The sequence below is a fragment of the Trachemys scripta genome, chromosome 5 (assembly GCF_013100865.1).
Source record: "Trachemys scripta elegans isolate TJP31775 chromosome 5, CAS_Tse_1.0, whole genome shotgun sequence".
NCBI classification, from domain to species: domain Eukaryota; kingdom Metazoa; phylum Chordata; order Testudines; family Emydidae; genus Trachemys; species Trachemys scripta.
The window spans coordinates 79,488,676-79,511,250 of NC_048302.1; the positions used below are offsets into that span (position 1 = coordinate 79,488,676).

At 42.8% G+C, this 22,575-nt stretch overlaps 2 protein-coding genes across 10 annotated transcripts in view; one reads left to right on the forward strand and one right to left on the reverse strand.

The window, feature by feature from the left end:
* UFSP2 (UFM1 specific peptidase 2) overlaps positions 1-17,319 on the reverse strand; it is a 28,382-nt gene extending 11,063 nt beyond the window's left edge. For 3 of the 7 annotated variants that reach the window (XR_004645800.1, XR_004645801.1, XM_034771144.1), the window contains exons 1-8: positions 17,149-17,319; positions 14,385-14,463; positions 9,781-9,964; positions 9,627-9,693; positions 9,037-9,194; positions 7,135-7,327; positions 4,614-4,760; positions 608-772 (exon numbers count right to left, since the gene is read on the reverse strand). Coding sequence is in view for 5 of the 7 variants with exons in the window: in XM_034771144.1 (XP_034627035.1) it covers positions 608-772; positions 4,614-4,760; positions 7,135-7,327; positions 9,037-9,194; positions 9,627-9,693; positions 9,781-9,964; positions 14,385-14,463; positions 17,149-17,172 (1,017 nt within the window). In the remaining 2 variants the exon portion in view is untranslated. Of the gene's footprint in view, positions 1-607; positions 773-4,613; positions 4,761-7,134; positions 7,328-9,036; positions 9,195-9,626; positions 9,694-9,780; positions 9,965-12,912; positions 13,108-14,384; positions 14,464-17,148 lie in introns of all 7 variants that reach the window. The other 4 variants (XM_034771148.1, XM_034771145.1, XM_034771146.1 and 1 more) reach the window with 4 other exon arrangements.
* Positions 17,320-17,408: 89 nt separating this feature from the next.
* C5H4orf47 (chromosome 5 C4orf47 homolog) overlaps positions 17,409-22,575 on the forward strand; it is a 36,813-nt gene continuing 31,646 nt past the window's right edge. The window contains exons 1-2 of one of the 3 annotated variants that reach the window (XM_034771156.1): positions 17,409-17,591; positions 20,521-20,583. The gene's annotated coding sequence lies outside the window, so the exon portion shown is untranslated. The remainder of the gene's footprint in view (positions 17,592-20,520; positions 20,584-22,575) is intronic. The other 2 variants (XM_034771154.1, XM_034771157.1) reach the window with 2 other exon arrangements.

The window sequence follows — 22,575 nt, forward strand, 5'->3', positions numbered from 1 at the left end:
AGAAGAGAATGTTCATTTCAGGAACATTCCAAAGAGAAAAAATACCCTCACGCTCATGCACACATGACGTCTGCCAAATAAGAAAGGACTAAATCAGTCCTTATAAATCTGGGGCCTGATCCAAGTCCCCTGAAGTCAGAAGGGAATCTTTTAATTTACTTTAATGGAATTGGATTGGGCCCTTAAATCTCTCCCATTTGGTAAATGCTGTGAGTGTGTATTTTGGCTATGTTATGATTGAGATTCCAAGAGAATACCAACCAAAAGAACTTATTATAAAAATCTTATTTCCTGGAACTCTTTTAAAGAAAGGGAAAACTATTTTAATGCCAGTCATTTAATGTACATAACTGGAAACAGAATCCATTACAACAAAATATTCTAAAAGTGATACTCTGAAGTCTTACAGATAAATGTGAATAGTAACTATGAATGGATCAGAAAATAGAAACATAAATTAGATTTTTTTAAAAAAGAGTTTATTCCATAAAGCATGTTAAAATCAATGGAATAGTACTTTTAATAATCAGTTCTATAGCATTAATTGATTTTTCTAGAGAAATACAGTAAATACACATGAAATGCAACCCGTTTCTTTGTCCTGTACCTGTTGAATCTCCTTGTGTGTAGGTACAGATTTCTCTGTGTAACCCTGATGTTTGAACCATGAACAGATAGTCTGCAGAGACCGGTAGGCACATCCCCAGCCATTATCATCTATCCGATCCTGCATATAATGATGATAACTATATACACCATGTACCAAATAGACCTGAACAGAAAAAGAAAAGACAAAAAACAAACGAACACCTATCTCAGGAGCTGTTGTCTCAGAAGCTGAATATTCATTATTTGATTTTGACACTTGCAGTATGTTAGTTTTCAAATAGTTGATTATGATTCATGAGAGAAATAGCTGTGTGACTTCTTGCTTCCCCATGCCCAAGACATAACTTGAAGGTTTTGGTTTGTTTGGGTTTTTAAAGAACAAGGGAGAAATCCTTAAAGTGCATTTTTACAATTCAGTCATCACTGGACTTGTAAGCAATTTTCTGTAAATTCAGGAACACAGAATGTTTTACTTGGCATATTGATGATTCACGTTAGGGGATGAATTCAAACTTAGCAAATCCTAGAGGCCAGTGAAGTGGTGGTACAGACATTTCAGATCATGCTCTAGCTAGAAAAAGTATGGATGCCAAATGCAGCATTGATTGAATCACTGTGCATTAAATTAACAGGTCACAGTAACATCTAGTTATTAAGCCAATTAGATCACTTGCTCGAATGTTTAGCCCCATGCAGAGGAATGGCTATCAGACCACATTAGTAAAGATGTTTGTCCGATCTGGTTACAAAACATGCTATAAGTAAATACATAGTCAGATGTACATATATATGTAAAATAGAGCTGACAGAAATTGGAATAGATGAAAGATCTGCAAAAAATATAAGAACGGCCATACTGGGTCAGACCAAAGGTCCATCTAGCCCAGTATCCTGTCTTCCCGCAGTGGCTAATGCCAGGTGCTTCAGAGGGAATGAACAGAACAGGTAATCATCAAGTGATCCATCCCCTGTCGGCCATTCCCAGCATCTGGCAAACAGAGGTTAGGAACACTATCCCTGCCCATCTTGGCTAATTGCCACTGATGGACCTATCCTCCATGAATTTATCTAGTTCTTTTTTGAATCCTATTATAGCCTTGGCGTTCACAACATCCTCTGGCAAAGAGTTCCACAGATTGACTCTGTGTTGTGTGAAGAAATACTTCCTTTTGTTTGTTTTAAAGCTGCTGCTATTAATTCCATTTGGTGACCCCTAGTTGCTGTGTTATGAGGAGGAGTAAATAACACTTCCTTATTTACTTTCTCCACAGCAGTCATGATTTTATAGACTTCTATCATATCCCCCCCTTAGTAGTTTCTTTTCTAAGCTAAAAAGTCCCAGTCTTATTAATTTCTCCTCGTATGGAAGCTGTTCTATACCCCTAAACTTTGTTGCCCTTTTCTGAACCTTTTCCAATTCCAATATATCTTTTTTGAGATAGGGTGACCACATCTGCATGCAGTATTCAAGATATGGGCGCACCATCGCTTTATATAGAAGCAATATGATATTTTATGGCTTATTATCGATCCCTCTCTTAATGATTCCCAACATTCTGTTACGTTTTTTGACTGCCGCTGCACATTGAGTGGATGTTTTCAGAGAACTATCCACAATGACTCCAAGATCTCTTTCTTGAGTGATGATAGCTAATTTAGACCCCACCATTTTTTTATGTTTAGTTCAGATTATGTTTTCCAATGTGCATTACTTTGAATTTATCAACACTGACTTTCACCTGCCATTTTGTTGCCCAGTCACCCAGTTTTGTGAGCTCCCTTTGTAACTCTTCACAGTCTGCTTTGGACTTAACTATCTTGAATACTTTTGTATCATCTGCAAATTTTGCCACCTCACTCTTTACCCCTTTTTCCAGATCATTTATAAATATGTTGAATATCACTGGTCCCAGTACAGATCCCTGGATGACCCCACTATTTACCTCTCTCCATTCTGAAAACTGATCATTTATTCTTACCCTTTGTTTCCTATCTTTTAACCAGTTATCGATCCATGATAGGACCTTCCCTCTTATCCCATGACAATTTACTTTGCTTAAGAGCCTTTGGTGAAGGACCTTGTCAAAGGCTTTCTGAAAATCTAAGTACACTATATCCACTGGATCACGCTTATTCACATGCTTGTTGACCCCCTCAAAGAATTCTAGTAGATTGGTGAGGCATGATTTCCCTTTACAAAAACCCCATGTTGACTCTTCCCCAACAAATCATGTTAATCTATGGGTCTGATAATTCTGTTCTTTACTATAGTTTCAACCAGTTTGCCTGGTTGGGGCAAATTTGACCTGACAGAGTTATTCTGTATCAATACTGGACTACTGTACACCGCACAGATTCTAAAACTCTATAGTATATCCCCAAGGAAGTTGCAAGGGGGCATGCCTTTTTTTTTTCTGACCCCTCTTGGTAGCTGCTATTCTTGCTGCTTTTAATCCTTTGTCCTCTCCCTAGTATTACAGTACTGCTCACAGCAGTTTCTACAGGCAAAGCAGCATAGTATAGCAGCAGGAGCAGCAGAGAAGCAGGAGAGAGCAACAGACACGGCTGCAGAGATACAGAGTTTTAGAAAACTCTTATTCTAACACCAAGATCTGTACTATCAATAATACATTATAATAATTTTATTTATCCCTATTCCAAGGCCTCTCGAGCACCTTAATGAAAATGTAAATGCAATACTTAGTCCCTTTCTTTTAATGTTGTCTCTTCCCCTTCACTGCCTGAGATCTCATACAATTATTTTTTGCAATATCTATTTAGACTGTAAAGTCTCTGAGGCCAGGACCTGGTCTTATGTCCGTAAAGTGCCATCCATACACCAAAATTAATAATAAAAGCAATAATAGAATTAAAAACAGAGTACTGTACCTTAACATTTTGCCAGAGCAGATCTAAAGACACTAATAAACCCCACATCATTCTCTACTACCAGACATTAAACAAAAATATACAATGGAAATAAAAGACAGTTTTGAGCCTTTCCCTGAAGGATTTTAATGACACATTCAAGTAAAGATAAGGGGTGAGACAAGGAAGAGAATTAAAGAGCCACAGTCCTCCAGTCCCTCCCACAAACTCCTCTCAAGATTGTAATTAATGAAGATTACCAGTGCCATTCTTGAGACTCTCACCTGTCATCACAGGACACTCAGCAATATAGTCCCTCAGTTAAGATTGTTGCTATAATGTCTTAGCGGACAGAGCAGATTATGAAGCATGAGAATAGAACTGCAGTTCTCAACTTTTTCCATATTTGGGATCTTCTTTTCTACACCAGGATCACCCTAGGACCTCCACTTCCCTCCAACTTGGATCCATCTCCATTTAACAGTATGAGAAAGGATGAGATTTGTGACCCCATCCTGAGAATCCATGACTAAGGCCAAAGGTTTTCCAGCTTTTTCATTCTACAGACCACTTTGTCTGAGAGAGACTGTTTCACAAACTCTCTTCAATGCTTGGTTCTCAAAGTGTTTCATTTTGTAGACCCTAGTTTGAGAATGTTGGCAGAGACTCTTGAAGACCAAATCCTTTGACTGTTGTGGTTCAGCTGTAGCTGTCAAAATGGCTTGTAAGGGTACACTCACATTGAAGTGTTTGTCTATAGCTTTAGTTCACTGCAGTTAAGTCCACATTTTCCAAATATTTTAAAAATAAAATGAATTTCTCCTTACTATGACTGAAAAAAAACTGAGCTTCCAGGTTCCAACTTGTGAAACTTGTCAACCTATCTAGAGATGACAGCATCTCTAGAAAGGGTCGGCAAAGAATGAGAGCCTGGATTAATTTCCCTACCTTATTCAGTTTTAGTTTTCAGTATGTGTCTCACGTACAGTCAGAAATTTTAGTCAAGTAAAAAGACTACCATGGTGACTACATGAAATGGAAACGTAGCATTGGCTATGACACCAGATTTATGATTATCAACAAGATTTATGTAAAATAAGAAGCATTTTCCTATAAATGCCACAGGTGAAACTTACCATACCAGCCTCTATGCCAGGTGGATTGAGATAGGTGTGTGGATTTCTGAGATATCCATCTTTATACGGTTCATCTGGAAAGCGATAAGCATTCGCTCTTCTTAAATATGGTCTATCGGAGGGCAGATGGAACAGTTCATGTAATTCCTACATGCAAGTCAGAATCAAAATGAAGGGATAACGAACAAGAGAATAATTCAAGTTTCTTTAAAAAAATTACTCCAAATGATAGTTAAGTTTTCATAACCAATATTGTTTTTAATATAGCAGTTTAGAAACTGTCACATACTGAAACCTCTAGAATAATCAATATTGAATGTAGTGTTTAACACTAACACGCCAGTACTGCAAAGACTCATTGAAGTGAATGGGACTCAGCATCAGTGAACGGTACTCAGCAAGAAACAAGACTCTTTGCAGGACTGGGGCCTCAATTACAAATATATGTATGGCAAAAAGTTCAATCAAAAAGAGATTAATTTTATGAAAATAATATACAATGTTAAATAGTACTGAGAATAAAGAAATATGAAACAATTTGTCTATCTGACTATGTTATAAATTAAAGAAAATTCCCCACTCTGTCACTTTGAGTGCCTGCAAGGATTCTCAAAATTAATATGTACCACTCCAGGCTTGTATTAAATAAGCTCACATTTTGAGCAAATTCTATTTTTAAAAAAAATATAATATCTTAAACACCATCTGGCAACTGAGTGAAAACACAATTAAACAGAGAAAACTGAACAATCCTTATACAAGCACATGTTCATGGAGATCCTCACTATTTTAATTAATGAATTCCTGTATAAATCTATCAAGGCTGAATTCCCCACTCTGTCACTTTGACTGCAGAATGTATGGGCCTGCAAGGATTCTCAAAATTAATACGTGCCACTCCAGGCTTGTATTAAACTCCCAAGGTTACAGCTTTTCTCTGACCTTGGCTTGGTAAATGCTGCCACCATCCAAAGGGAAAAAAAAAAAAACCCACAAAAAAACCCTTGGACCCAGAAAGGAACACTTGGGAATTCCTCCCTGTGGGGTACCCTCAGGCCCTTTCACCCCCCACCTCCACCCGGGGGAAGAGCTCAAAAGAAAACAAAGGAAATTAGGTTTCAGAGTAGCAGCCGTGTTAGTCTGTATCCGCAAAAAGAACAGGAGTACTTGTGGCACCTTAGAGACTAACAAATTTTAGTCTAAATGGAAATTAGCTGTGCTACCAGCTAATCAAACATGCACAAACCTCTGAGGACACCAAAAATCCAATCCTGTTCTTAAAAAAGGAACTTAGGCTTTTGCTAGATTTTAAAAGAGCAATTCCAAAAATTAAGCACCCAAAATAGCTTTCTTGAGGGGAGTTCAGCTTAAAGGTTACAAGCAAACAAAAGCATCAGGGGTTAGCACAGAGGAGATCCACAAGCCAAAATAAAAAATAAACCTGATTGTGTCTGTCTAAACATTCCCTATCCAAATAATTTCTTCTAGGTATGGAAGATGAATTTTCATACCTGATTCAAACCTTACACAGCATTCCTGCTATAGCATTGCTGCCCCGTGTTCCTCCAGCACAGAGAACAATCAGGGCCGGCTTTAGGCCGATTCGCCCGATTCCCCGGAATCGGGCCCCGTGCCTAAGAGGGCCACGCGCCTTAGGCGCCTTTTAAATTTTTTTAAAATTTAAATTTAAATCTTCGGAGGCCCCGCTCCCCTGGCCAGAGTGCCGGCCGGAGCACCGCAAGCTCCACGGCCCCCCTCTCCCTGCTGGAGCTCCGGCTGGAGCACGACAGCCCTGCGGCCCTGCAACCCTGGCCGGAGTGCCGCAGCCCCACGACCCCGGCCGCCCCACGGCCCTGCGACCCTGGCCGGAGTGCTGCGGCCCCATGACCCCGGCTGGAGCACGGCAAGCCTCGCGGCCCCGCTCTCCCGGCTGCAGCTCCGGCCAGAACGCAGCAGCCCCATGTTCCTGTGACCCCAGCCAGAGCACAGCTGCCCCACGGCCCCGGCTGGAGCGCGGCAAGCCCTGTGACCCCCCTCCCCCGGCTGGCAATCCGAAGTGCCGCCGAAGACTGGGAGTGCCGCCCGGTGAGTACAAGCCCCAGGAATCAGGCCCCGCACTTGCTAAAGCCCGCCCTGAGAACAATAGACAAAGGAAAAGTTTCTTTCACAATTTTAAAAAGTTCTACCTTCCCATTGTCTCTTTTGGTCAGGTGCCCACTCCTTTTCTTTTACCTTTGGGCTTGTTAACCCTTTACAGGTAAAGCATGCAGAGAACAGACACCAAGAGGGATTTTACAGCTAACTGGCTGGCTGGGTGTCCATAAGGGAGCTCCCCCACCGCTTCAGTTATCACAAATCCACATAGGTTCTCTTATACAAATAACCATAAACTTCTGTTTATGAAGAAAAGTGCCCGATGAACACATTAAAAATGTGTTTCAATAAACCAAATATATATATGTTTCGGTCATAATTACAAATCATGATCTGTCAATATTTGGTCTACAGCAGCCAACTTTACCTTTCTGTAAGTCTCTAGATGATTCTCTAAAATGCCTGTAGGATATGAAATTGTTACAAGGTGCTTTTTTCCTGGTAGCATGAAGTGAAATTGTTCAGGTACCACAATAGATGTTCCCTTCATATATTTCAAAATGCATCTTTCCATATCAGTTAGTTGCTTATGAATTGCATTCACCAGGAGATTTCGTACACTATGAGATATAAGGGAAAATATTTACGAACTAGAACACCAGCAATGCTGGCTCATTCTCAAAGCTATACCCACCTCCACAACCAGTTTAATGCATCTGCTGCTCTTATCCCTCCTTCAGCACATACCAGCAGATGTGAGCAGAGCCTTGTCAGGTGTTGCTCACAACTCATATGTACAAAGATGCTACATTCCAATGACTCAACCCTAGAAAGTATTGCATATTTTGGCCTCAATTCAGCAAATCACCCAAGCTGAACTGGAAGTACTCATGTGCATAAAGTTAGGCATGTGCCTAAGTGCTTTTCTGGATTGCAACCATTGTATTCAGCACCTTACAGGATGAAGCTCCAAGGAAAGAGTGCTGTGGATACCACTTCTGTATTGTTTTCCACCTCAGCCTGTCCAGGTGCATGTGTGACTTCCTAAGCGCAGTACTGAGACAACAAGCATTTATCAAACATTCCTCTCTCTCACACACACGTATCTGTGTGTATTTACTGTAATTAAAAGAATCTGGCATAGTATCTTTTGAATATTTTCCTAGCAATCTGCATTTTTTGAGTGACAATAAAGAATTGGCATAATTATCAGACATTATGTTAAACACCAATTAGCTCCAAAAACCCTAATGAACAATAAATCACATAACACTAGGTGATAATAAAACCCTATATGTGAAATTAAATGTAAATATACCACTACCACTTCAACACAGAAATTGGATACTGTTATATTAATCCATTATAAATAAGGCTGCAATTCTGTCATGGAGGTCGTGGAAGTCATGGATTCCATGACTTTCTGTGACCTCCATGACTTCTGCAGCTGGAGCAGCCGGTGTGGCTGACCCTGGGGCCAGCTGCTCAGGCGCCCTGTGGCCAGCCACACTGGCCACTGCTGGAGCAGCCGCAGGGTCAGCCACACCAGTTTCTGCTCAGGCGGCCCCGGGCAGTTGGCCCCAAGGATCGCCCAAGCAGCAGTGCTGGGTGCTATCCCAGGGTCAGCTGTACTGGGGCTAGCCACTTGGGTGGTCCCCAGGGCCGGCCGCACTGGCTGCTGCTTGTGTGGCCCTGGGCAGCTGGTCCTGGGGACTGCCTGAGCAGTGGCCTGTGTAGCTGGCCCCAAGGACTGACCGAGCATTGGTCCTGGGGGCGACCCCAGGGACCACCCAAGAAGCAGCGATCCCAGGGGCGGCCAGAGCAGCTGCCCCGGAGGCCCTCAGGAGAGTGGTCCCCGGGGGCCTTGGAGTAGTGGGCCACTTGGGGCAGTCAGCCCCCACTGCTGGAGCAGGGGGCCCCCAGAGCAGTGGGACCCCAGGAGCAGAGATTTAGTTATCATGGGTATTTAGAGTAAAGTCATGGACAGGTCACGGGCTGTGAATTATTGTTTATTGCCTGTGACCTGTCCACCATGACTTTTACTAAAAATACCCGTGACTAAATCTTAGCCTTAATCATAAACTTTGAATTCATTATAGATAATGGGATTGTCATCAAGATCACACTCATTAAATCAAGGAATATCCATTGTGAGGGCTTTCAAACACTCTGAAAAGATTTCAATTTTATTCCATATCCCACCTATATTGAAAATTGCTAAATTATAAGCTGATGTAGCTTTAGTATCCGCAATTTTATTTAGAAAGCAAATACAAAGAACAAACTAAAGCAAACTCAAAAATGCAACTCAAAGATATATTATACTTACTTCCTCCATGGCTCTTCTGGAGAAACAGATACAACAACATCAATTGGTAAGGTCATGTTAACGTAGTGGTGTCTCTTGTTTTCCCTTTCAATGACTGGGGCTACAGCTGCCAAAGGAGATGTCATTTCCAACATAAGGTCTACATTTACTATCTGCTTCTGAAAAGAATAAAGACAGTTACATGCACCAATAATACATGTCCAACAATACATGCACCAAGAAGGGATGGAAGAAAAAAATAGATTCATAAGACCCATGAAGGTGAAGGGGCTCCAGAGACAGCAAAAGTTAAGAACCCCAAAACAAAACAGGCCCACAATTAGATGTAATGAGAGACAGAGGAAAGGAAGATGCATTTTTGAACAATGTCAGGGGCCAGAAACAAATAACTAGCTAAGATATCTAACAGTATTAAAGACTATAGGCCTGCTTCTGCATGCTCATCTGTGCAGGTGGATCTTTGCATTCATGTAGAGCACAATTGACTTCAATGGCGTTCTCTGTGGATGGAAAGGTTTGCCTGTATGGATCAGCTTGTGAGAAAAGAGCATTTGCTTGTTATAAGCTGTTAATATGGATGGAATATATACCGTATCTTGGAACTTTTTATCCTTCTTTTTTGCAAGTTTTCTTTTGGTCTCATCTTCTTGGTCAAATCTGCAATATTAGCAGAGAGAAATTAATAATATGAAATTAATCTATTACAAAAAGTATGATGTACCCATTGGTTTCAAATATACTCACTGAATAAATCGTATTATCTCCTTACAAACAGAATTATCAGTCAGTTCTGATGGAACTGTGTTCATACTACTGTTAGGCCATACATACACTGAACTATGGCAAATTCTTAATACCAGCACATTTGAAGACAGTTTGGTCGACAGATCACTGAAAATGTATTTTACTGCCTTTTTCGCCGAAGTCTCTAAAACAGAATGAGGATATAATTAGTGTTGTTCAAATAATTCCCTAACTTTTATTACAGCTACCAGATGTACATTTAAAGTTAAAATGTTTAATTTTGTCCTTGAAAAAAAAAAAAAAGGAAGTGTTGCTACAGACATATGGCTATGTGAAAATAGTGATCAAAAATCCTGTCCCACTGCAGTCAATGGCAAAACTCCACTGAAATCAATGGGGCCAGGATTTCATCTGGCTTCTTTTTACTTAACAGATCTACTCCAACTATATACAAAAATCATATCTGCTTACCCTAGTGCACGGGTGGCCAAACTTACTGACCCTCTGAGCCGCATACGACAATCTTCAGAAGTTTAAGAGCCAGGATGTGCCTGTCCGAGCTCAGGGCTTCAACATTACAGGAAGGGAGGTCTTGGGGATTCAGCCCTGAGTCCAGGCAGGCATGCTGCATAGGACTGAAGCCCTGAGACTCCCCTTCCCGCTTGGCAGAAGCCAGAGGTGACACATGGGAGGGCACATGGGGTTATGTCCCACTTTCCATTTTTGCCAGGGTTTGCAGGCCCCGCTTGGTCACATGGTGCCGCAGAGCCCCGTCCCTGCACGGCAGCTGCTGGAGCCCTGCGGCTCGTGGGGAGAGGCAGTGGCAAACAGCTGGGAGCTGCAGAAAGAGCCACTATTTTTTGCTGCTGCCTCTCCCTGCGGAGCTAAAGCAGCAGCCCCTCCCTGCAGCTCCCAACTGCTTGCTGCTGCCGCTCCATGAGGAGCTAACACCTGTGAGCTGCAGGGGGGGGGTGCTGAGGTAAGAGGGGTAGTGTGCTTGGTGGGTGTGACTCCTCCCCCCTCCCCCCCGCTCAGTAGGTACCAGAAGCTTCTACCCCAACACAGGGCAGAAGCCCTGAGCTCTCCCACAGAGTTTGGAAAGCACAGAATGGGAGGGCAGAGGGCAGAAAGTGTGGAGGGATCCACGAGCTGCACTTTATAAAAGAGCCACTTGTTGCTCAGTAGCCACAGTTTGGCCACCCCTGCTCTAGTGCTTGAACAAAATTGTAATATTGCCTTTTACTTCTGTTACCCTTTCAGAGCCAACACGGCTAGAGAAGACTGTGCTGGATTATATTCTGGTTCACACATCAAAAACAGCATTGTTAATAGGGCTGTCAAGTGATTAAAAGAAATAATCACAATTAATTGTGCAATTAAAAAATTAGAGATTAATAGCGCGATTAATCGCATTGTTAAATAATAAAAAATACAATTTATTCAAATATTTTGTGATATTTTCTACATTTTCAAATATATTGATTTCAATTACAACACAGAATACGAAGTGTACAGTGCTCACTTTATATTTATTTTTTATTACAAATATTTTCACTGTAAAAAACAAAAGAAAAAGAATTTTTCAATTAACCTAATACAAGTACTGTAATGCAATCGCTTAATCATGAAATCTGGACTTACAAATGTAGAATGTTAAAAAACAAACAAACAAAAAAACCCACACATATTCAAAAATAAAACAATGTAAAGCTTTAGAGCCTACAAGTCCACTCAGTCCTACTTCTTGTTCAGCCAATCGCTCAGACAAACAAGTTTGGTTACAATTTGCAGGAGATAGCGCTGCCTGCTTCTTGTTTACAATGTCACCTGAAAGTGAGAAGAGGTGTTTGCATGACACTGTTGTAACCGGCGTTGCAAGATATTTATATGTCAGATGCGCTAAAGATTCGTATGTCCCTTCATGCTTCAACTACCATTCCAGGGAACATCTGTCCATGCTGATGACTGGTTCTGCTCGATAACAATCCAAAGCAGTGCGGACCGATGCATGTTCATTTTCATTATCTGCGTCAGATGCCACCATCAGAAGGTTGATTTTCTTTTTTGGTGGTTCAGATACTGTATTTTCCTCATTGGAGTGTTGCTCTTTTAAGACTTCTGAAAGCATGCACCACACCTTGTCCCTCTCAGATTTTGGAAGGCACTTCAGATTCTTAAACCTTGGATCAAGTGCCGTAGCTAACTTTAGAAATCTCACATTGGTACTTTCTTTGCGTTTTGTGAAATCTGCAGTGAAAGTGTTCTCAAAATGAACAACACGTGCTGGGTCATCATCCGAGACTGCTATAACATGAAATATATGACAGAATGAGGGTAAAACAGCAGGGGACATACAATTCTCACCCAAGGCGTTCAGTCACAAATTTAATTAACGCATTATTTTTTTAACAAGAGTCATCAGCATGGAAGCATGTCTGCTGGCCGAAGCATGAAGGGACATACGAATGTTTAGCATATCTGGCACGTTAAAAACTTGCAATGCCCAGCTACAAAAAAGTGCCATGCAAATGCCTGTTCTCACTTTCTGGTGAAATTGTAAATAAAAAGAGGGCAGCATTATCTCTTGTAAATGTAAACAAACTTGTTTCTCTTAGCGATTGGCTGAACAAGAAGTAGGTCTAGATGGACTTGTAGGCTCTGAAGTTTTACATTGTTTTGTTTTTGAGTGTAGTTATGTAAAAAAAAAAAAATCTACATTTGTAAATTGCACTTTCACGACAAAGAGACTACAGTACTTGAATGAGGTGAACTGAAAAATACTATTTATTTTGTTTATCATTTTTAGTGCAAATATTTGTAATAAAAATAATATACACTTTGATTTCAATTACAACACAGACTACAATATATATGAAAATGTAGAAAAACATCCAAAATATTTAATAAATTTCAATTGGTATTCTATTAACAGTGCAATTAAAACTGCGATTAATTTTTTTAAGCGCGATTAATTTTTTTGAGTTAATCACATGAGTTAACTGTGACTAATTGACAGTCCTAATTGTTAACTAAGGCTCCATCCTGCAAACACTTGAACACATGCTTAGGTGAGTAAATCCTGCAAAAACTCAAGTACGTATATAACTCACGGACTTTGGTGGGACTACTCACAAGTGTAAAGTTACACACATGCTTCAGTCTTTACAGAATCATGGCCTCCCTTCCAACTGCAGAGCCACATTCCAGCTTTATTTACACCTGTGGAACCTCACTGTCTTTAGTAGCATTGTACAGGTAGTAGGTGAAGACAAAATTTCTCCTGTGGAACCTCTACTGCTGGTGATGATGAATGAACCAGAAAGAGATCTGAAAGTCAAGGTATATTCTATTTTGAGTCTGAAGTAATGGCAATTACAAAAAAATCTTTTTACTTGTATGCTGAGTAAATATATATTGCAATTCTTACATATTTGATTAGTCCTGTTAAGTCACCCAGTATTCAGAATGCAGTAAGTTATGCAAAGGCAATCATCACTATGAATTTTCCTTTTTTTAAACTTGATTAAGTTACTGTAGACCCATATAATGAATTTTGCACACGAAGTCTGGGACTGATATTGGTAGTAATTAAAGTACACAAAAATACACCACAACCTGTGTAAACAAAAATATAACAGAACCTTCTTCAGTGAAGGCCCTCACTCTCTCCACGTGACCACTTTTCTATATATAAGGAGGTTCTCTATTAGAAGAATATTAAGTTGCAAACTACATGACATTGAGATAATTTAGGACTTTTGTTCTGCTTCACTGACAGTGAAATTCACCCTTTTCTAAGCAAAGTCCAAGTAATGAGTCTTTGTGTGAAGAATTAAAAAAGGGATGGTGAGGCTAGAATCCAGGGACAGAATACTGTGTTTCATCGGAATGTGTTCACTACCTCTATTCCAGATCACGAGCTTGAATAGGAGCTGAAGCCTCCATGCAGGCCACTGAGTAAGTATTAGAGCTGCTTCTGTGGTCCCTAACAATGGTCTCCACTTGTGAGTTTATTTAGGATCAGTGCAGAATCCTGTGTAACTAAATATTTGGGCGCAGAAGCCTCTGAATGGCTGCTGCACATACCCTCTTTCTGCATGGCCTACGATGGAGCTTATGTAGCATAGATTACCTTAACCATGCTCCTCAGACTTAGGTAAATTTTGTACTATTCATGGAATTTTGCAGTACCTGAATTCATTGTAAGTGTCACTCTAAAACAATTTTTGATTTTCAGGTTTCACAAAGATTTAGGGAAGGGTGGGGCAAGTCAAAAATGGTCCCTATACACATCCCATAAGTGGTATAAATTTGGAAATTAAACCCCCCCCCCCTAAAATTACTGATTTTGGTATTGCTTTAAGCTTAAAAAAAAAAAAAAAAAGGTGTGTAGTGGAAGGGAGGAGGTTGTCAGGAAATGAAACATGAGAGGGAGGTCAAAAAATGAAATCAACTTCATGCACTGATCCTTTACTGTTTGGAGAGATCCTAAATATTTGGTGAGCAGGTGACAAAATTATTATATTCAGTGTGGTTAGTTAATTCTCTTCTATTCAGACTTTACATTCTTATGAGGTGATTTTATGATATTCTTATAGACACACCATCAGTAGTATCCAGCTGAAATGCAAGATCCAGGCCTCCTCTTATTCTAAAGAGTATGTCCATAGTTTCCAGAATTACCTATGGAGAAAAAAGAAGTTGAATTATAAAGTTAATAGAAATGAGTGGCATAAGACAGTTACTTTAGTAATGTTTCCCAAAAGTTGCAATGAGAACATGGCTCATTAAAACAGGATTACTTTTAATCACACAGGTTTCAGAGTAGCAGCCGTGTTAGTCTGTATCCGCAAAAAGAAGAACAGGAGTACTTGTGGCACCTTAGAGACTAACAAATTTATTAGAGCATAAGCTTTCGTGGACTACAGCCCACTTCTTCGGATGCATCACACAGGTATTAACCGCATACTTTTTAAATCCAGGAAGTGTTTTTAGAGTAGAACTCCAGCTGCTTTAAATTCATAATTGTTTGGTTTTAGATTCCATTTTGTGTTTCCCATCTTTGCCTCTACTTCCCAGCTGAAGGCAGGACTGGAACTGCTCTGCTGATTAATTTGGCAGATTAGATGGGGAGTGCCTCCCATCTGCAATGCTGGGACACTGTGGCAGGTAACAGGAAATTTCCCCTCTATCTTCTTCAACTGTTCATTTTGGTAGGAAAGCAACAGTCTCAGCAACTAATAAGGAAGAACTCAAAACCTCTGGACTCATGAGGGCTCAGTGAACATACAGAAGGGGATTTGCCAGTTAGCTGCTCCTAAAGAGCTGCAAAGAGTAGCCAAAGTAAGACTATTTGCAAACATAGAACTATCATCACATTTCTCTTTGGTGACAAAGTGTGGGAGACTTCCGGGTTCAAAGCTAGCCCTGTATTTTGATTGTTTTATTTCAATTCCATGTATAACACATATTTGATTTCCATTAAAAACATTCTAAATAGAAACATGAGAAGAAATTATAGAAAGATAATGTACACATGGGAAATTTATCTGAAGTGTCACCACCACTTGCACTTTAAGCAGTATCAACATGTAGTTAAGCTTTAAAGTTGGGGTGGGGAACCTTTTTCTATCAGGGGCCATTGACCCACAGAAAAAATCATTTGCAGGCCACACACAGCCCCATGGGGGCACACAGAGGCTTGGGGCTACCTCTAGGCTCCAGGCTGTGGCCAGAAATGTGGGGTTCAGGGTGCAGGAGGGGTCTCTGGGCTGGGGGGTAAGGGCTCCGGCTGGGGGGTGGGTGGTTTGGGGTGTAGGAGGGGGCTCCAGGCTGGGCCCAAGGGGTTTGGAGTGCAGGAGCGGGCTCAGGGCAGGGGTGTGCAAGGAGGTTTGGGGTGCAGGCTCCAGGAGGGAGTTTGGGTGTGGAACGGGGATCAGGGCTGGGGCAGGGGGTTTGGGTTGCAGGCTCCGGCTGGGCGGTGTTTACCTCAGGCAGCTCCCAGCTGGCAGTGCAGCAGGGCAAAGGCACGCTTCCTGTCTGCCCTGGCTCTGGGCTGCTCCTGGAAGTGGCCACCATGTCCGGACCCGAGGCAGAGGAGCCAAGGGGCTCAGCATGGTGCACACTGCCCATGCCTGCAGCTCCCATTGGCTGCGGTTCCTGGCCAATGGGAGCTGCAGATCCTGCACTGGTGGCAGGGGCAGCACGCAGAGCTTCCCTGATTGCCCCTGCTCCTAAGGGCTGCAGGGACATGCCTGTCGCTTCTGGGAGCTGGAACTGACCCTAGCTTCCCACCGCAGCGGGGCGAGCTGGTGCTTGCGGCTCCAGCCCTCCAGGGGGACACCGAGGCTCGAGGCTTTTGGCATCAAGACTTGCCACGGGCAGGATGAAATGAAACAGTGGACTGCAGGTTCCCCACTCCTGCTTTAAAGCTTCCAGTCTTTCCATGAAGCAGTGGACCTGCCCAATAAAATAAACTTCTTGATAAAGTTACATCTAAACTACATGTTCATTATATTGGTGGTCATTTAAAAAAAAAATCCACACCAAAATTTGACCTTTAAGTAGCACAATTTATTTCAAAAGTGCAGTCAGCAACACACACTCACATTTATATGCTACCAGGTGTGCAAAGCACTTTCAAACATGTCATATGACAAAATCTCTGTCTTGAGCTTACAGCATAAGGTCTTGCTCCTGTAAAGCATCACATAGGTTTCTGAATTCAAAGGGGCTGTATGTGGGGGGGCCAGGCGTCTGATCACGTGGCACTCCATGCAGGACTGATACATAAATTAGATGGTTGCAACATAACAAAGAGGCTCATAACTGGAGGCTGGGAGGGGCACCAGGGAACGTGATTTACCCAGGCCCAGGCTCACCCGCAGGCAAAACACGGAGGATGCACCAGGCAGGGACACAAGGGCGGGCAGGAGCCTGGCTCTGAACCAAGGCGGGAGCGGAGATGTGAGACGAGATGCAGGGGAGGGCAGGGGCTGCGAGGGTGGGAGCCCGCGCGGACGTAGCTACAGGCCGGCAATGCAGTGGCACCAGGGTCACGCCAAGCTGGGGTGACCAGACAGCAAATGTGAAAAATCAGGATGGGGGTGGAGGGTAACAGAAGCCTATATAAGAAAAAGACCCCAAAATTAGGACTGTCTCTATAACATTGGGACATCTGGTCACCCTACTCCAAGCTGCAGGGCCTGGAGAACGGGCCGGGATTGTTAGCCCCGAGGTGACAAGAATTCGACAGCGTGCACCACGTCGGGGAGAAACTCCCAGCATGCACCGGGCCGGCTGCCCCCTCCCCGCACAGCAGAAGCGCCCTGGCCCGCTGTTTTACCCACCCCAGCGGCGCGGACTCACCACGTCTGTCAGCACCGTACTCATAGTCAGCACACGCCTCTCCCCCACCCCGACGGGGGGTTGGAACAGGCCAGTTCCCTTGCACGCGCCGCAAGGTCTGACGTGTCACTCCAAGCAAGACAAAGGCGGCAGGCCGAGAACGCCAGGCCAGATCATGTGAACGAAGGCGTTGACAGGACGGGACTACAATTCCCAAGATGCAGCGCAGGTGCGCAGCGCGCGCAGCCTCTGGACTACACCAACAGGGCTCCACAGATGGGGTGGACAATACTGAAATGCTGTTCATGTGTTGTTGGACTTTCCGGAATCCAGAGCAACTGCATCAACAAAGAGCCCTGGGTAGAGTCCCGTGCCTCTCAGAAGCTGCTGCCGCCGTCTGGGGATGCAGAGAGAAGGGGGCTGCTACTGACCCTCTGCAACATACCTGCCGGGGTTGGTGTGAGGTGAGTGAGAAATCCGTCCAGACGTCCTCCTTAAAGCGTGCGCTGATGATTATTCCCTCTCTGTGCGGCTCACCTCAACCGCTGCAATTAACAGTCAGTCGTTACTGTCAAGGAAGATTTCATGCAAATTGTTTAATCATGCAAATATCTGCAATAATTTATGCGGTAATGATATTTATGCATCGATTATTCATATGCTGATGTAATTATAGTTACAAAAATATGTTTACATGTATGTAAACTGATGCAATTATATGTGTGTGTTTATATGTAACTGATGGTTACATAATCATTTAAAATCAGTTTTTACTTTCTTAACAGTACATTGCACTTCTGCAACATCTTCCATCCAAAGAGCTTTTCCAATATTAATACATTAAATTGCTCAACATCCCTGAGAGGCAGGTAAAATATATTATACCCCTTGAAAAGTTATACACCATGTATTCTTAATGCAGTGCTCAGTGGTCTCTTTGTATGCTGATTAGGGGACTGATCCTGAAAAGAGCTGAGCACCCATAGCTGCCATTGACCTCAATCATTTACATTTTTGAAGTCAATGGGAATAGTAGGTGGTCAGCACTTCTCAGCATAAGGATTTAGGTTACCACAATAAGGATCCCAAAACTTCTTCACATCTCCTTGTACTACCCCTGCCCATTGTTAACCAAGGATGACTACAAAGCACAGCTGAAGGTAATCCAGAAAGCAAAAGGAGATGCTATCCTGCATAATGATCTGCACTACTCAGATAGACTCATAGACTCTAAGGTTAGAAGGGACCATTATGATCATCTAGTCTGACCTCCCGCATGATGCGGGCCACAGAAGCTGACCCACCCACTCATGGAATAATTCTCTCCCTTGACTCAGTTGTTGAAGTCCCCAAATCATGATTTAAAGACTTCAAATTGCTGAGAATCCTCCAGCAAGCGACCCCTGCCCCCTGCTGTGGAGGAAGGCAAAAAACCTCCAGGGCCTCTGCCAGTCTACCCTGGAGGAAAATTCCTTCCCGACCCCAAATATGGCGATCAGCTGAACCCCGAGCATGCGGGCAAGATTCCCTAGCCAGACCCTCTGGAAAAAGTTCTCTGTAGTAACTTTTAATATCCCATCATTGACCATTGTTACTAATTACCAGCGATGGCACGTTATTGACCTATTGACTAAAATCACTTTATCCCATCAAACCATCCCCTCCATAAACTTATCAAGCTTAATCTTAAAGCCAGAGAGGTCTTTTGCCCCCACTGTTTCCCTCGGAAGGCTGTTCCAAAACTTCACCCCTCTGATGGTTAGAAACCTTCGTCTAATTTCAAGCCTAAACTTCCCAACGGCCAGTTTATATCCATTTGTTCTCGTGTCCACATTAGTACTGAGCTGAAATAATTCCTCTCCCTCTCTGGTATTTATCCCTCTGATATATTTAAAGAGAGCAATCCTATCCCCCCTCAGCCTTCTTTTGGTTAAGGTAAACAAACCGAGCTCCTTGAGTCTCCTTTCATACCACAGATTTTCCATTCCTCGGATCATCCTAGTGGCCCTTCTTTGTACCCGTTCCAGTTTGATTTCATCCTTTTTAAACATGGGAGACCAGAACTGCACACAGTACTCCAAATGAGGTCTCACCAGTGCCTTGTATAACGGAACCAGCACCTCCTTATCCCTACTAGAAATACCTCGCCTAATGCATCCCAAGACCGCATTTGCTTTTTTCACGGCCACGTCACATTGTCGACTCATAGTCATCCTGCGATCAACCAGGACTCCGAGGTCCTTCTCCTCTTCCGTTACTTCCAACTGATGCGTCCCCAGTTTATAACTAAAATTCTTGTTAGTCATCCCTAACTGCATAACCTTACACTTCTCACTATTAAATTTCATCCTATTACTATTACTCCAGCTTACAAGGTCATCCAAATCTCCCTGCAGGATATCCCGATCCTTCTCCGAATTGGCAATACCTCCCAACTTTGTGTCATCCGCAAACTTTATCAGCCCACTCCTACATTTGGTTCCGAGGTCAGTAATGAATAGATTAAATAAAATCGGACCCAAAACCGAACCTTGAGGAACTCCACTGGTAACCTCGTTCCAACCTGACAGTTCACCTTTCAGTACGACCCGCTGCAGTCTCCCCTTTAACCAGTTCTTTATCCACCTCTGGATTTTTATCCACCACATCGATCCCCATCTTTTCCAATTTAACCCATAATTCCTCATGCGGTACCGTATCAAACGCTTTACTGAAATCGAGGTATATTAGATCCACGGCATTTCCTTTATCTAAAAAGTCTGTTACTTTCTCAAAGAAGGAGATCAGGTTGGTTTGGCATGATCTACCTTTCATAAAACCGTGTTGTAATTTGTCCCAATTGGCATTGACCTCAAGGTCCTTAACTACTTTCTCCTTCAAAATTTTTTCCAAGACCTTGCATACTACAGATGTTAAACTAACAGGCCTGTAGTTACCCGGGTCACTTTTTTTTCCCTTCTTGAAAATAGGAACCACATTAGCTATTCTCCAGTCAAACGGTACCACCCCTGAGTTTACAGATTCATTAAAAATTATCGCTAACGGGCTTGCAATTTCTCGCGCCAGTTCCTTTAATATTCTTGGATGAAGATCATCCGGTCCGCCCGATTTAGTCCCGTTAAGCTGTTCGAGTTTGGCTTCTACCTCAGATATGGTAATGTCAACCCCCACTCCTTTATTTCCATCCGTCTCGCTTCCACTATTCCTCAGCCCTTCATTAGCCTCATTAAATACCGATGCAAAATATTCATTTAGATATTGTGCCATGCCTAGATTATCCTTAATCTCCACTCCATCTACAGTCTTAAGCGGTCCCACTTCTTCTTTCTTTGTTTTCTTCCTATTTATATGGCTATAAAAGTTCTTATTATTGGTTTTAATTCCCCTTGCAAGGTCCAACTCTACACGGCTTTTGGCTTTTCTCACTCCATCTCTACATGCTCTGACCTCAATAAGGTAGGTTTTTTTGCTGATCCCTCCCATCTTCCACTCCCTATACGCTTTCTGTTTTTTCCTGATCACCCCTCTGAGATGCTTGCTCATCCAGCTTGATCTAAATCTCCTGCCTATGAACCGTTTTCCCTTTCTCGGGATACAGGCCTCCGACAGCTCCTGCAACTTCAATTTTAAATAATCCCAGGCGCCTTCCGCCTTTAGATCCCTAAATATGTTAGTCCAATCCACTTCCCTAACTAGTCCCCTTAAATTATTAAAGTTAGCCCTTTTGAAATCGTAAACCTTAGTCTCTGATTTAATTCTGTTAATCTTTCCATTTAGTTTAAACCGAATTAGCTCATGATCACTCGAGCCAAGGTTGTCCCCTACAACCATTTCCTCAACGAGGTCCTCACTACTCACCAAAACCAAATCTAAAATGGCATCCCCTCTCGTCGGTTCAGCAACTACTTGATGAAGGAATTAATCAGCTATCATGTCTAGGAAAATCTGAGCCCTATTATTGTTACTAACATTTGTTCCCCAATCTGTATCCGGGAAGTTAAAGTCTCCCATGATTACACAGTTCCTATTAGTATTTACTTCTCTAAAAACATTAAAGAGTTCTCTGTCCATATCCAGGCTAGTTCCCGGCGGTCTATAGCACACCCCAAGCACTATCCCAGGGGAGGCTCTAGTAGTTCTTTTACCCAATGTGAGTATTGCCCAGACTCCTTTTATCCATTCCATCACTTATTATTTCTTTACAGTTTACCTCATTATTGACATACAGTGCTACTCTCCCACCTTTACCTTTGATCCGGTCTTTCCTAAACAGCACATACCCTTCCATACCTGTACTCCAGTCATGACTACCGTTCCACCACGTTTCAGTTATTCCTACGATATCCGGTTTCATTTTCTCGGACCAGGAGCTCCAATTCCTCCATTTTGTTACCTAGGCTTCTCGCATTGGTGTATAAACATCTTAATTTATGCCGTTTGGCCTCTCTCACATTCGTTATCCCATTTGGTATGGACACCGTACTGCTAGTATGACCTATTAATCTAGTATCCATCTCCACCCCCCTTATGTCCAATCTCTTCCCCCCGGCTATATCCGTTCTTATCTCATCGTCCTCCCTCTCAATGTTATAATCTGGTGTGGAGATTAACTGGACATCTCCCAACTGTCTCCCCCAAATTCCTAGTTTAAAGCTCTTTTGATGAGATGAGTCAGCCTCCCTCCCAGAAGTCTATTCCCTTCCCTACTTAGGTGAAGTCCGTCTCGTGAGAACAGTTTTCTGTCCCTGAAAGCCTCCCAGTGGCCATACATCCCAAAGCCCTCTTTATAGCACCACTCCCTCAGCCAACTATTTATCATCACAATCCTGTCACCCCTTTGCTGCCCTTCTCTAGGAACCGGCAGAATCCCACTGAAGATGATCTGAGCCTCGATTTCCTTAAGCGTCTTCCCCAGCCTGGCATAATCTCCCTTGATTCTCTCCAGCAAGAACCTAGCCGTGTCATTCGTTCCTACGTGAAGGATGATCAAGGGGTTCTTACCTGCTCCTTTTAGGATCCTTTTCAGCCGCAAGTCCATATCCCATATCTTAGCGCCTGGTAGACAGCACACCCTTCTGTTCTCTGGGTCTGCCCTGGTCACAGGCCTGTCTAACCTCCTCAGTAAGGAGTCCCCAATCACGTAAACCTGCCTTTGCCTGGTGACAGTGCGATCTACTAATCTATTCCCTGTTCCCTCTAGTTACAACCCCTATCCATTCCTATTTTTCCTTATAATCCCCCTTATGCCATCCTGTATCCTCCCGGGGCCAAGATTTGGTGCTGTCTCCATCAACTCCTCCCCTCTTTCTATGGGACTAGCTTCTCTTCTCTTTTTCCTCACCTTCCCCCCTTCAGTTACCACCTGCTGCACCCCTTCCTCGTTTTCCAAACACCCAAACCTGTTCCTGAGCTCTATTTCTCCTTCACTGGCCCTCCTTTTCCTTGGCC